The sequence below is a fragment of the Peromyscus maniculatus genome, chromosome 2 (genome assembly GCF_049852395.1).
Source record: "Peromyscus maniculatus bairdii isolate BWxNUB_F1_BW_parent chromosome 2, HU_Pman_BW_mat_3.1, whole genome shotgun sequence".
Taxonomy (NCBI): Eukaryota; Metazoa; Chordata; class Mammalia; order Rodentia; family Cricetidae; genus Peromyscus; species Peromyscus maniculatus.
The window spans coordinates 85,025,885-85,041,831 of record NC_134853.1 but is presented as its reverse complement, the minus strand read 5'-3'; the positions used below and the strand labels follow the sequence as shown (position 1 = coordinate 85,041,831).

At 44.3% G+C, this 15,947-nt stretch overlaps 1 protein-coding gene across 6 annotated transcripts in view; it reads right to left on the bottom strand.

The window, feature by feature from the left end:
- The window catches only part of Znf618 (zinc finger protein 618), a 171,958-nt gene extending 168,035 nt beyond the window's left edge, over positions 1-3,923 (bottom strand). For 3 of the 6 annotated variants that reach the window (XM_076564339.1, XM_076564341.1, XM_076564344.1), the window contains exon 1: positions 3,738-3,922. In XM_076564339.1, the coding sequence (XP_076420454.1) occupies positions 3,738-3,770 (33 nt within the window). In that variant the 5' untranslated portion in view covers positions 3,771-3,922. Of the gene's footprint in view, positions 1-3,737 lie in introns of all 6 variants that reach the window. The other 3 variants (XM_076564338.1, XM_076564342.1, XM_076564343.1) reach the window with 2 other exon arrangements.
- Positions 3,924-15,947: the final 12,024 nt, after the last annotated feature.

Sequence of the window (15,947 nt, the reverse complement as noted above, 5' to 3'; positions counted from 1 at the left end):
AAGGAGTCTGAGATCAGCGGAGAGAACGGGCCAAGGGCCAAGGCAAAGGTGGGGAAGAAATGTATCTGAGCTTGGAGCAGTTCACAACTGTTCCCAAATGGCACAAGCCATGGGCTGTGCGTCGTCTAGAGTCAGCTGACCAGCCATCTTTGTCGTTCCGCCAAAGCCAACCTTGTCAACTCTACCTCTGTGCAGAGCTCCAAAGTATAAGCAAGCTGTTCTCCCTGGCTTGGTCCAAGTCAAACTATAAATCGAGTCCTTGAAATTTCAAACCTTATTAGAAAAAAAAAAAAATCTCCTTAGGCAGAAAAGCAAAACATTAAGTAATAAGACTCTCCACTGTAAGAGGGAATATAAATTATCTTTCACCAAAATGACCCAGGCCATCATCAAATTACCACCCCTCAAGTCCAATTTGCCAAATCTTTTGGCCAATATTATATGAGTATGATAAACAGACGTGAACTAATAAAAATAGCTCCTGGATCCATTTCTGGCCACACGTCATCTGAGAGAGTAGACGCAGAGAGAGAGATGAGGCCCAGGTCAGCTCACACCTCAGTGACACCAAGAGAAACAAAAGAAAACTAGCCCCGCCCCCAACAGGACCAGCATGCACTTCCATTTCTCTATTTCCTACACATCCAACATGACGAGAATAACCAATTCTTCAGGACAGGAAAAAAAAAAAAAAAAAAAAAGGAAAAAAGGTCTACAAAACAAATGATTTGCAGGTCTAGCCATAAACCCTAACTACAGACAACAAAACAAAATGTTCAGCAGAATAGATCGGAGGAATCTGAGTGGCATGGCAGATTGCAGGCTACACAAAGGGATGGGCTGAAATATTTTCATTCCTTTGCACTAGAGATAACCTGTTCTCTTCGGCCCTGACTTTTCCTCCGACGCCCTCACCCAACTGTCCCTACTTCAGTTCCCCTCCAGTCCTGCTAAACTTGAGCCCACAATCTCAGGAGGCCTCCAGAACTCCTGAAATTAAAAATTCCTTGACCGTAAAGACATTGCCCTAAATAATTCAACAGAAAAAAAATATTTTTAATTATGCTATTTAAGGAGGAAAAAAAAAAAAAAAAACTCATTCCAAATATGTCAGAATGTAGCCAGTCAACCTTGAAGGATTTTGTTACAAAAAAAAAAAAAAAGAAAGAAATGAAAATTTCCCAAATGCACTGGCGATGACGGGGACTGTCAAACCTGTGCCTCTGTTAGATTCATTTCACAGAATTAGGAGCCCTTCAGAAACCCAATTAGCATAAGGCAAGGTTGGCAAGGCACAGACTAGGTCCACCAGGCCTCCAAGACCCGATGGCTGTTGCTCATGGGTCCAGGGTGGCTCATCCCCACCCCAGGTAACCCACCCCAGCTCCCACCTCAAGTCCTACAGGGTCCCCCCAACTGCTACCAACATACTCCTTTTGGACTGAAATTTTCGAACTTTTTTTTTTAAAAAAAAAAAAAAAAAAAAATCTCAGCACATCCAACCAGACTCTGATTTATCACAAATTTCCCTTGTCTGGGAGCAGAGATCTTATTTTCATCTGTCAAATTTGAATCCGATTGATATTTGTCATTTGAATTTTTTTTCTTTTTTGTCTCACCTCCCTTTGAGTCATCTTAAGGCCCAAATCTCCACATAAAATATTGTTTGTAAAAATGACTTCAAATTCCAAAGGCCAGCATCTCCTGGTTTGGCTTTTGTGTGTATTCTGATTAGTTTTTCTTTCAAAGAAAATAATAAATTTTGCTGCTAGAAAAAGCTGAGTTGGTGTTTTAGTCCATTTCTTCAGCAAAGTGTTTTTTTACCAGGGAAGATGGATACAAATCAGAATTTTCATCTCTCTGCCATTCCCTTTCATCTTTTATTTTCTTGCTGGGTCAGTAAAATTTGTGCTTTTTTTTTGTTGTTGTTACAAACCCCCACTAACACACACACACACACACACACACACACACACACACACACACTCCCCAAATGATCAAGGCTAATGAATTTCTTTTCCTTTGAAAGTAATGAAAAAAATGAAAAATACAAAATATTAATAAATTATCCAACCCCACATCACAAAGAGACCTGAAGCCAACACAAATTTTAAAATAATAATAATAATATTCTAGTTGAAAGAATGAACAATATGAAGAAGAAATTCTCTTTAACGAGGATTTGTTTTATCCCTATCTTCATCAATTGATTCACTTGCGTGCCATTAAAAAAATGGGCTTCTGTGAATCCACTGTTAGTTTTTCATAATAATGTTAATTATGCATATCTTATTTTAATGGCGGCCTCTCCTACAAATCTGTGGGCTACTCAGTTTGTACAATATATGAATTGACATTTTCCCCCTCCGAATATTGCTCAAGAAAAGGTCCCTGACATTTTCTAGATAAAACAACAACAAAACAAGAAATGCCTAGACCTTGCAGCAAACAAAATCAAGAAAGAGTCGTAATTATTCCATCAAAGCAAAACACACACACACACACACACACACACACACACACACACACACACACAAAACCTAACAAAAACCAGAAAAAAAGACAGGCAGGATTTCACTCTAACTTTTCCAGTTTCTGCTTTTCTTAGAATCTTAGGAGTTAAATGCAGTAAAATGTAAATGAAAAAAAATTTAAAGCTACAATTTTTGGGTGTGTCCAAAGCCAACATTTTAGGATCTATTTTCTCTTCTAAATCCTTCTTTCTTGGAAATGGAAAAACTTTGAACACTGCCAAATGGTAAAATTAGTCATTCTTGCCCACCAAGCAAAACAAGTCACAAATTACAATGAAACACAATTTGTAATTGCTTCATAAAGCCAATTCTCCCAGCTTTCCTTAAACTAAACTACTTCCCTCCTTCCCTCGTTCCAATTAGTTTTTTTTTCCCCCCTCAAACTAAAATGACTTGGGTACCTAAACTGTCTTTGCTTTTAGGAGGTATTTTTGCTTTCTTCCCTTCAAGAATTGAATTCATTCAAATTCCAGCTTAATTTTCATTTACATATTATCTGGATTTGGCTTCAGAAATAAAAATTGTCTCCATGTTCCTTCAATGATCAAAGTGACAATTTTCACTCCAAAAAAGATAGAAAAAAAGAATCTTTCCCCCTCTCCACCGCCTTGTAGAGGAAACTTTGGAAAAAATAAGAAATAAAAAATATTTCTTTTCAATTTTAATTTCTTTTTTTTATTATTTACAAAATAGTATCCTCTAGGTGGCGTCGTTTTAATGGGAAAAAACTACCGTTTGAAGAAAAATTAGAAAAAAAAAAAATTGAGAGAAGGAAATATGGCCTTTAAAAAAAAATTGTTGCAAAGATGGGGGCCTGGAAGGAAAGCTCTCCTGGGGGGGTCACCAGGGACCCTGAGCGCAGAGAGGGTCAGGGGGAAATTGCAAATTTCGGGGGAGGGGGAGAGCTGGAAGAAGGTTGCATTTTCGCAAAATCTGAATTGTCCAAACTGCAATGGCTGCTCCGTGCTCTCGCCGCTTTGTTTCTGGGCTCCGGTCCGAGCTGGGGGCCGCGGGGGGCGCCCGGTGCGGGGTCCCCGTCAGCCCCGGCCGCCGCCCCCGCGCCGCCCGCGCCCCGCAGCGCCCCAGGGGGGCCGCTCCCGCACCCCGGCCGCCCGGCCCCGCTCCCGAGCCCCCAGCCGGCGCCCGCGCTCGGCAACCCGCGGGGCTGGCGCGGCCCCCGCCCCGGCCCCGGCCCCGCGTTACCTGCGGAGCCGCCGCGCCGCCCGGCTGGCTCATCGGTCCGTGCGGGAGGAGGCGGCCCCGGCGCGTCCTGCTCCTCCCGGGCCGGGCTGCGCCGCGCGCACAATGCCGCTGCCACCACTGCCGCCGCCGCCGCCGCCGCCGCCGCCGCTGCTGCCGCTCCCTCCTCCGCCCGCCCCGCGCGGGCCGGGGGGCGGGGGCCGGGGGCGCCGGGGGGGACCGCCGCGGGGACCGCAGATCGCCCCGCCGGCCCGCGCCCGCCGCGCCGCGCCGCGCCCCGCACCGCCCCCGCCGGCCTCCGAGCAGCCGCCGGCCCCCAGCCTCTCCTCGGCCTCCGCCGCCGGCCTCCGCGCCGCCCCGCGCCGCACACAAAGCCGCCGGTCCCCCGCGCCGCCGCCGGCCCCCCAAACTTTCCCGCGCCAGCCCCGTGCGCGGGGCATTTGCTCGTGTGGGGCGGGGGTGGGAGCACCAAAAAGTTTTGGGGAGCGGTCTCTGTTGGGACAGAAGGGGTTAATGGGAACGCCTCTCCCCTCCCCAGTACCCCCACCCCACCCCCAAATCAGATTGATTTTGAAAATAAAAGTTTCGAAGAGCGCAATTGGAGGACTTCCTGGGAATATTCGGGTAACCCAGGCTGCCCCTAGTCCCCCTCCCATAAGTTTGAGAACTGAGGGCCAAGGGGACTCTCCCTAAGCCCCCCGCGAGTCTGATTTTTAATGTACTATTTGAGGAGCCTCTCTTCTGTGAAATGTCAGTGAAGGACTCTTTTACCCTCCCCTGCCAAAAGACTTAATGTCATTTTTTTTTTTTAAGCTTAGACACTGGCCCTATGGTAAAAGGAGAGGTTGAAGGTTGAACAAGGGTCAGCCCCTCCTCCAATTTAGAAAAAGAAAATTTTGACTAAGGGCTCTTTCTTGAACTGAAGTGTAAAAGACGCAGGCTTTTAGGAAAATCCTAAAATACAGAAAAAAAAAAAAAAAAACTTTTTCTTACTGGAGGAGCTTCCTTCTTATGACTTAGGAAGATGGAAGAGAGTTGGTGTGTTTTGTTTTGTCTTCCCACTCCCCAAAATAGATTTTAAAAATAATAAAACAGAAAGGCCTGGCCTATATGGAAACTGGAGAGGGCCCCAGATTCCTTCCCACAACTGAGTGAGTGTTAGGATAAAAAGTTGAAGAATCGCAGTCTATCAGATGAGAAAGGAACCAGCATGTTTCTCTACCTCCTCCCTTGAAAAAACAGTAAGGGTGGGGTTTGGTTTGTTTGGTTTGTTTGGACTTTAATGGAAATTAAGGGTAGTAAACGGGGTGCTTTTTCTGACTCTACCTTAAGAAAACGTGTAGGAGTTTTTAATGTTTAAAAAACAAACTCCACTGGACATGAAGGGCTCTAAAATGGTCCCCTAAGAACCACTTCTAACCTCCTACCCCCACCCCCGCATTCCCCCACACACACACACACAAACACACAAATAATTATTTTTTAAAGACACCACTCTCCTGGAAGAATCTGTGGGAATGTGGCCCTCTGTGGAAGAAACAGGATGAAGAAACCCAGGTCTCTCTCACACCCTGACCTGGCAAATAATCACATAAGAAGTTAAGAGGAATCTTCTAGTTACTTCTGGAAACCCTAAAATCAGCGATTCATTTAAGGTAAAAAAGTGGTGGTTTCTTCTCCCCCAAGCTTAACAAGTATGTTCCTGGCAGAGATCTGGCAGCATCTGCCAAGGCCAGTGTGGATCAGGTGTGGAGGAGAGCTGGCAGTCGGCTGAGCCTGGCAAAGCCGTTGGCTTACTTCTGCCAGGGAGCCCCTGCCTGCTTGCCTCTCCTCCTCCGGGATGCTGGAGCCTGGGTATCTGGAGACACCTCTGGTTCAGTGTCTCTCTGGCCCACCCCTGGTGCGCTGTTTTCAGAGCATCTACCAGGTCCAGGGCAAGCCCCCTCCTCTGCCTAAGCTAAGCCTGATAGGATGCCCTAGAATAGTAAGGAAGGAGACTCACGGTGTGGTGGGTATCAAGAGAAAAGCCCTACTCTGAGAATCAGGAAAACTGGATGCAGTTAACTGTTCACTGATGTTCACTGAGCAGTTACTGTATACGTGTATCTAGCAGGGCAGATAAGGCGTCAAGAAAAGCTTGGCCCAGCCCTTCTGGAACCTGAACCATCCTCCAGATGGGCAGGTCTCACCCTGGAGTTTTTAGTTCATTCATTTGAGGTAAGGGACCAATAATTGACATTTCCATTATATTCCCGGCAGCTGCTTGCTTAAAAACACCCCTTTTTCAAGCCACTGTAGTACCTGGACAAATTGAGGTGCAAGAGAAAGGGCCCAGTCCACTCCAAGAGCACAGCAAAGACTCCAGAAGTTACACCTGACTGGCCTATGTGCAGAGCATCCTCCCCCAGGATCTTCATCAGATAGAGGGTCTCTCCAGAACAGAAGTGTGAGTTCATAGGTCCTTGCATTGGTTTAAGGACCCAGGAACTAACCCCTAAACAAACTTTGTCTACACGTCCATTTGAAGGGAGAAAATATTTTCCACCAATTTCCAAAAAGGGTTCAGTGACCCCCCAACTGGGAATGACAGACAGCCTGTCACCTCTAGCTTGCAAAATCCTGTGTCCTCCTCAGCCTTTTCTTCCTGCTTCTCCACCACCCATAGGTCAGAAGACCTGAACCTCATCTAGACAGAGCTCCCAAGGGTATCCAGCACACCTGCAATGTGCTGTGATTTCTAAAAGCCTAGCCCATGCAGTCAACCAATTCATCCTTAGCAGGGTGACCCTGGCCTCCTGGCAAGCGAGGATGAGGGACAGGAATTCCATTGGCTGCCTGGTATGGAGACCTCTGTCCTTCCTAGGCATGTTTTAGGGATTTTCTCATATTTCTCACTTAAGACTTGGGGCACTCCCACCCAGCCAGCATGAAGTAGATGATGTCTCAAAGCCTTTTTGAAGAGGCCAGAATTGTCTACTTGAGATCACAAAGGGCAAGGCCAGAGCCAGGAATGAATGAAGTGGAGCCTTAGGTTCTGACTCTGACCCATGGGATTCCAAAACCTCACCAGTCTTGGGAGCCCTCTTTTGGTTATCATCAGGAGAAACAAAAGCATGCTAGAAAGTTAAAAGTGAAAACATGTCTCTATCAGTAAAGTGCTTAGAACCTGAGTTTGTGGCCTAACACCCGTTTAAAAAAAAACAATGCGAACATCGACATCATAGGGTACAGACGAGGATCCCTGGCACTCACTGGACAACCCATTCCGTTTATCTGGAGAGCTCCAGGCTGGTTAGAGACATTGCCTCAACAAGGAAAAAAAAAGGGTGAGTTAGACCTGAGACCTGATGAATGACACACAAGGTTGTTCTCTGACCCCACACAGGTAGGAACATACACCTACAGGTTTAAAAACAGAGTGTTGTTTTGTTGAATTAAGGGATTGGGTTGTGGAATCCAAGGGCTGGAAATAAAATGAAGGCAGAAGCTCCCTATCTTCTCTTCCATCACACAGTGACACAGGTCTCTTTAGTTTTACATACATACATACACACACAGAGTGGGGAGAGAGAGTCCTTGCCTCTCTGGGCTCACAGTCAAACGGGTCGTCCATAGGTCTGCTTATGCCAACAGGTGCTGACTGGTATATTTGGGCACCACTCCAAACTCCAAAGAAAGAGGCTTTGATTGGCTAGGCCTGGCTCAGGTGTCACTGGGTGCAGATCATCGACGACCAAGGAGAGGGCAGGGCCACTTGGTACACAGAGACACCCCCTGATGGAAGCATAGGAAGGATGTGGCACTGGACAGACCCATCCAATGCACCTTTGTGGAGGGACTGGAGAACTCCCCGAGATATTCAGCCCAGGGCTGTACTCAGGACCGGCACGCTCCACAGCTCTCCTGCTGGAGCCTGTCCACATTCAGGGGTCAGAGTTAGGATGCTGAGGGGAGGGAGGGGACAGAAGTCAAGCTTTCACCACAGGCAGGTGTTTTGGAGACAGAAAGGTACAGCATAGAGCCTGGGGACCTGCAACATAAACAAAAGTAACACACCTTAAAATAATATTCCACAACATTTCCCCCTTTTTGTCTAAATAAAAAAGGAAGGTTTTAACTTTAACATAGTAAAACTACATACAACAAAAACAGTTATCGAGAACTACATTTACAATATTCAATCCATTTGCATTTAGCAAATTCAGAGAAAATACTACATTATCTATCTTAGTGAGTCCAAAGTTTTTTGTTTTAGTTTTTGTTTTTTTGTGGGGTTTTTTTTTCTGTTTTTTTTCAAGACAGGGTTTCTCTGTGTAGCTTTGGAGACTGTCCTGGAACTCACTCTGTAGACCAGGCTGGCCTTGAACTCACAGAGATTCGCCTGCCTCTGCCTCCCAAGTGTTGGGATTAAAGGCGTGGGCCACAACCGCCCAGCCAAGTCTAAGGTTTTATACCTAACTTACTTTCTATCATAACTAAGGAAAACTATAACTCTAATTATTTAGTCTTTAATTATATCAAAGACCCAGAAAAAATGTAATATTACCTAACAACAGAGACATCTTGTTGCCTGGACAGTCACCCAAAGTTTCTCTGCAATGTTGGGGCATCCATCTTCAGCCTACAGGTCCAGAATATCTAGCAAGCTTTTCAGTGAAGCAGGAATTTTGAAGGACTGTCCTGCCTTGTTTTGGCAAAGTTCATCAGTTGCTTTCCTCTGTATCCTGCAGAATGTCTGGCAGATTCTTCTGTGAAGCAAAAATCTCGAAGGAATGTACTGTCTTGTTTTTGCAAAGTTCAGTAGTCACTTTTCTGTGGGTCCTATAAATTCAGTCTGCATAGCACATTGTCAGCAGTCAAAGCCAAGAGCAGTTCTTTATCCACCGGCTAACTTTGCCACAATGAAAGCAAACTCCATAAGGAATTTCTTCAATGCCCATCATCTCTGAAGTAAATTATGCTGCCAGGAGCAGATGTGTCTCATTGTCATGAAAAACCTTAGGTTAACAAAACATTTTAAATACCATATTCTACAGGTCTTTGAAGTGTTTAAAGACCATTTATCTATCTAAATATATCTATTTAACCTTGAAAACATACCTAATTTGACTACAAGTTTGATTATTATATATTAACTACCAACCTCATTTCTTAATTATACATTGTAATTTTAAATGAGCTGTATAAGCACAATACCCCAAACAAGAATAGAAACATATATACAGTATACTAAAAATAACTTCAAATTTGTATCAATATACCAAAATTCATGCCAATGCAAAATATCGGAGATTAATAGTTGTTTTTTTTATCCTATATTCCCCTAAATTATAACAAACATCCGTGGCCCACCAAATAACCACCCCACACACACACACCTTCTTGGGAATGTGGGCATCATATTCTCCAGACTGCTTCCTGCTGGCTGTAGGTAAAGGCATCTTTAGGGTCCCTGAGAAAATTTGAGATAATGGTCAAGTCCTGGAAAGACCAGCTATAACCTTTGTTGATAGATATCACATGTCAAGGTTCAGGAGCTCTCCCTTGATCAAACCTGATCCATATTAACCTGGAACAAATCCACAGCCTCTTGTTTCCTGTAGAAACAAAAGCAAAACCTCTTCTCCTAAGCATTTTTTACTTCCATTTTAAAGTGAAGGCATTCCTAAAGTATATAGGCTGGTTTATTTCAGCAGTCCTTTCAATCCCATGTTTCTTAGCAGCTGTTATTTGCTTATTAACAATAAAAAATTCAAAATCAACACAATAACATACAGGATCCAGCTTCCCTGTGTATTTTCCACCTCTGTGTGGCTTCTTTTTTTTTTTTTAATTTTACTTCTCTCTTTAAAGACATTATTATTTTTAAAGTATTTATTTCTTTCTATGACTGTCCATACCCTTTTTCTTTCTTTCTTAAGCCTATGCACCTTGTAAAACCCCCTGGAGCCTGTTTAGAGGTTTTTTCCTGTCTGGATCTGTCTTTACTGAGTATCTTTTGGTCTTTTTTGACCACATGAACAAACTTTAAACTATTAAGTGGCACAGACCTCCATACAGCTTTGGTGGCTGGCTCCACCTGCTTCTGGGGTCAAGAAAGTCAAGCCTAAAACTCATAGCCAGGTCAGAGGTGTGTGACCAGGAACTGCGTTCAACCTTCCTAGCAGATCGGAAGCCAGTACCTGCGTTGCCACAAATGGTTTTTACTCAGCCCACCATTTCTATTTAGTGCTGCCAGCTAACAGCAGCACCACTTAAAGGAGCTGTGCCCTTTTTTCCCCAGCATTCCCAGGCCCTACATGGAAATTCAACCCATGTTTGTATGCCAAAATGTTGTTAGTTGCTTTTGCTTTTTTGGGGTTCCACCACCCAGCTCCCAAACAAACCACACATGGAGGCTTACTCTTAATTATAAATGCCCTGGCCTTAGCTTGGCTTGTTTCTTGCCAGCTTTTCTTAACTTTAAATTATCCCATCTACCTTTTGCCTCTGGGCTTTTTCCTTTTCTTACTTCTGTATATCTTACTTTCACTCTTACTCCATGGCTGACTGTGTGGCTGAGTGGCTGGCCCCTAGCATCCTCCCCTCCTTGTTCTCTTGCTCCTTCTTCTTTTCCTCCCAGAGTTCTGCTTCTATTTATCCTTTCTGCCTGCCAATCCCATCTATCCTTTCTCCTGCTTCACTATTGGCCGTTCAGCTTTTTATTAGACCATCAGGTATATTAGACAGGCACAGTAACACAACTTCACAGAGTTAAACAAATGCAACATAAACAAATGCAACACATCTTTGCATCATTAAACAAATGTTTCATAGCACAAACAAATATAACACACCATGAAATAATATTCCACAACATGTAAGTATATAAATGCATGTATTATTTATGTATGCCTACATATAGAGTCTTTCATACATGTCTGCATGTATGTATACAAAGCAATAATATGCCATTACATATTAATGACTAGTAAATTTAAATAAATAGTATACAAAAGTTCTTTGTACTACGTGTGTGTATGGTGTGTATGTGGTGTGTGTGTGTGTGTGTGTGTGTGTGTGTGTGTGTGGTGTATGTGGGGTGTGTGTGGTGTGTGAGTAGTGTGGGTGCATGTGTGTGGTGTGTGGTGCATGTGTGGTGTGTGTGTATGGTGGGTATGTGGTATGTTTGTGTGTGTGTGTGTTTTTGCTGGGAATTGGACTCAGAGACTTGATTATACCAGACAAGGGCTCTACCTGGGAGCTACATCCTCAGCCCTTCTTTGTATTATTATTACAACTTTTCTGTAACTTTAATGTTATTTCAAAATAAAAAGTTTAAGAAAAAGTAAAATGTCTGAGATGTTCAGAACAGCTTGAAGCTGACCTTGAAGTTATTTTAAACACAATGGAATCTTTCATTGCTTGTTTGACGGAAAAAAAAAAAAAAGATTCATTGATCAGAACTTACCTGCATCAAAATCTGCTGATTTTTTTTTTTTCTAATGATGTGAGTTTTCATTTGTGGCCATTATTCCTAACAGGTCCAATTTTCCTAGGCAAATTTTGTGTTCTAAATTTTACCACAGAGATTTAGGGTCTGCCACAATTTGTAGTCAATCACGATATTTACTGCATATGGGATTCAGTAATCTTCCTCAGTATTATTTTCTATTGCTTGTTTTTAAGTGAATTTGTGTGTGTGCGTGTGTGCGTGTGCGTGTGCGTGTGCGTGTGTGTGTGTGTGTGTGTGTGTGTGTGTGTGTGTGATTTTGCAATTTTCACTGTTATCCATAAGATGTAATCCTTCAAAATTAACTTTGTTGGGGTGGCTTAGGGCTTGTGTGGACCCCTGGCTGGGCATCTCAGTCTGCTGAGAATGTTTGAAATTGACAAGCTTGCCAAGCCAGATGGGGCCTGGGTGGTTGTGTTTCAGCAGGCCCCACTCCCAAGTTCTGCAGCAGACATGGACCCAACCATGAACCTTCTGTGGGGGACATCTTACATCCCCCAGTATTGTCCTCTCTACTGTTGTAGCTGTCTGTTCCCATCTTAACTAAGAAATCCTTGAGAGAAGGAGTCAAGCTTGTTGATTTCTTATTGGCTGGCCCAGATCCTCACATAGACTGACAGTCACTGAAAATTCATTGGCTATTTGACTGGTGGCCCAACTAAAACCTTAAATAGAGAAGAAACCTGCATTTCTAAATTATGGTGAAATGTATGTAACATAGTGTAAAGTTTATAGGATGTGACTGAGCATTTTCATGTTGCTGGCTAACCATCACAACCCAGAATTCCTCATCATCCCAAATAGAAACTCTGAGCCTATCAAACATCAATCCCCATTAGCTCCCAGCAGCCTCTGGGGACCACTGATATACTCTATCTCCATATAGACTACTCTCTCTGACCCCCATAAATAACCACACAGCATCTGTCCTGTTGTGCCTAGCACATTTCACCAGTATAATGTCTTCAAATTGTTCCATGATGTTGCATGTGCCGGAATTTCATTCATTAATTTATTTATTATTTTAGTGTTTTCATTCTTTCTTTTCAAGATTGACATCTCCACAAAGCGCTCCTGCTGAATGGAACAGGCAGGGACAAAAATAAAGACTCTGCTCCCAGTTCCTTCTTTACAAAGCTGATTCTGCATAGGAATGTTCCAGCACAGGAGCAGATTCCCATGTTCTGGAGTATCACTTTTATATGTCACCTCTGACATTGACATGTGTTCTATGGTTGGATCGTAGGAGCCAACAAATTGGCCTTCAACAAACTGGCTGTCAATGAGGACTCCTGCTTCTGCCACCTATTAATTACTGGAATTTCATTATTTTTAAGACTGAATGATATTCTATTGTATGGATATATACCTCATGTTGGTTATGCATTCATCCAGTAAATGCTTAGGGTGTTTCCACCTTTAGCTATTGTGAACAACACTGCTGTGGACATTGTATATGAACATTGTATATAAACGTTTGTTCGGTTGCCTGCTTTCAGTTCATCGGGGTATAAAGACAGATGTGAAATTGTTGGTTCACGGGGTAATTCTATTTTTAGGTTTTGATGAACCATCATGTTTTCCATAGCAGCTGAAAAAGGAACGTCTTTAAAAGCTGCTTCAATAAGGTAAAGTGATGATTAATCCTTCTGAATTTTATCCAGAGTCTATTGAGAAACAACATCCACTCATCTCTATTTAGCAAACTCAAAGAACCAAGGAAAGTTACACCCTCCTTTTGTTCTGTGGGAGACTGACTGTGTTAAAGGACCTAATTCCGCACATCTCCTTGGGCCCATCCCTTTCTGTAATGTGACTTTGCAGTTTTCTCCAAAGCGGCAGGATCTAACAGATGGTCCTTGAGTCTGCGCTTAGCGCTGTGACTTGCTTTGGCCCAGGCGGTGTTGGTGAGACTCGCTAGCAGACGTTTTCAAAGTACTGTTGTGCTACTGACTGACTTTGCAGTTCATCTTGCACTTGAGCTTTACTGTGAGAATGTGTTCATAGCGGTCTTCTGGAAAACCAGGAGAGAAAGGTAAAAAGAAGTTTCTCTAGCCACCCATCAGATGAGTGAACGCCTAGCCAACCTCTGGCTATCCTCAGGGGCAGAGAGAGCTGGAGGAGCCTGGAAGGACCATCTCCATTGTATTCCAAGTCCACATACGTGTGAGCAGCAGAAACACTTGTAGTCAGACTTTTCTTTGGGCCATCAGCTCACAAAAAATGACACAGAGACTTATTATTAATTATGAGAGCTCAGCCTACAGCTTAGGTTTGTCCCACTGGCTCTTACAACTTGAATTAACCCATTCCTATTCATCGGCGTGTTGCCACGTGACTCGTGGCATTTACCTCTCTTTCTGCATGTCTTGCTGTCTCTCTGCATCTGGCTGATGGCTCCACCTTTCTTCCTCCCAGAGCTCTCTCTGTCCAGAAGTCGCTGCTATACCTCCTGCCTAGCTATTGGCCGTTCAGCTTTTTTATTGAACCAATCACAGGGACACATCTTCACACAGTGTAAAGGAATATTCCACAACAAACACTTGTTGTTGTGTGTGACTGGGTTTGGGGTAGTTTGTTACACAGCATTATTATGGCAGTGGGTAACTGATACACACTTCCTTCCTCTTCTGATTAGCTGCAGTTTCTGCATCTATCAAAAAAGAAGAAGGCAATAAATTCCACTGTTTTCATAGAGCTGTCGTGAGATGTGAATGACAGATTCAGTCAGAGCTGTCATGAGATGTGAATGACTGATTCAGTCAGAGCTGTCATGAGATGTGAATGACGGATTCAGTCAGGTTTGGCCTCTGACAGCTGTAATCCACAGGCCCATTTCTCCTATCCATCTTGAAGGCTGCCATCCTTCAATTTATAATGAAGGTGAACTGGAGACACTGTTTCCATTTCCCTGGCTCTGGTGACAATATCTCGATTTATCTCCCAAACTGTGAAAGTAAATCTGGATTGTCAACCTGACTAAATTGAGAAGGACTCAGAACACTAGTATGTCCCACCCCAGGTGTGTTTTGGGGGATGTTTCCAGGTGGGACATCAAATGAGGCAGGACGATCTGTCCTCCTATGGGCAACACCTTGCAACAGCGTGGTGTCCAAGTGGGATGAAAAGAGAAGTCTACCAGGTAGGCAGGCTCTTTTTTCTGCTTCCTAGCCACCATCAGGAGCAGCCTCTGGCATAATCCCGTGACGTGAGATTCTGCCTCGTCTCACGCCCAGAGCCACAGGTCCAGCCACTGTGGACAGAACACTCTGAAAGTGAACCAAAGTCACTCTCTCCTTCCCTGCCTTGTTCTCTAGGGTCATTTGGCACAGCAAACAAACCTCGGACTCACACACGGAACAAGCCTTCTATGTGCTCAGACTCGGTCCGCATAGAGTTACTCCAACCCTGAGTACCAACAGCAAGCTGTCCTGGTCTGTCCAGTTACTGCATTCCATCCCTTCCATTCACACATTGGTTCACGGACCATGTGGCAGACAGAGCCAATGATGCTTGGATCCAAGAGTCTGAGCTGCAAGTTTTGTTCTCCATTGAGGTTGCTAAGGAGACATAAAGTTACAGACTCCCAGGGTACCCTGTGAAGAAAGCTAGTGAGGTGCCATTTGCTTTTCTTATTGCTGTGACTGAAGCGCCGCAAGGATGGGAGGGTTTTTTTCGGTAGACAGTTAAGAGGGTATGGGCTATCGTGTTGGGAAAGCACAGTGGCAGAGATGGGAATCGCCTGGTCATATTGTGTCCACAGTCAGGAAGCAGAGCGAGATGAATGGGAGGGTTTGGCCCACTTCCCCCTTTTTCTGCCTCCCAGAATCACCCCACCCCACCCCACGGATTGCACTGTCTACATTCAGAGCGTGTCTTCCCACCACCTGCTTCCCTCACAGACACACCAGTGGTCTATCACCTAAGGCGAATCTAAACCCTGTGGAGCTGGCCATCAAGGTGTACCATCACAGCTGACACTGGCAAGCAGGGCCTAAAGATGGGAAGAAGGGGGGTCTTGATGACATGGTTAGAAACCCTGGATCCAGCCAGGCCTGAAGCTCTGCTTCTTTGGAAGTTTAAATTATCTAAATCAATAAACATTCTTTGAGTTTGTTTTGTGAAAACAATTTCAGTAAGGAATCTGTGACTTGGAACTGAGTGAGTAGCTTTCCTTGCATTCCTGCTGGGCCACATTCCTCATCCCACTGGGCTCGCCACCCCCCCCCCCCAGTCCTCATTCCTACTGATAGAGCCCACCTGGGACTCCCAGGCCAAGTCCAGACAGGATCCTGAAAGAGGGTGATTGAGCACGTCTGGGCTGATGAGGCATGCTGGTTTATTCTAGAGAGTTCTGTCTGGTGTCAAGTGTGATTACTGAGAGCACTAATTTTCACTGTAGTAGTGTCATTGCTTGGATTAAAAAAAAAAAGCATATGGTCACTCTTAGCAGGCCACTGGTCCTTCTACTGTCCCATCTGTATTCTTTATAACCCCTGTCACAATTGAAGTTATCAGCTTGACATAGCTTGGAGGAAGGAACTGCAAGTGAGGAAGTTCTTCCATCAGATTGGCCCGTGGACACATCCATGCGGCATTTTCTTGGATTAATGTAAGAGGACCCAGACCACTGTGGGCAGTAATATACCTATGTGGCTGGGCCTAAGTAACTGATCTACCACACACAAAAATTCCATGACAGCATTAGACCTAGAAAAACA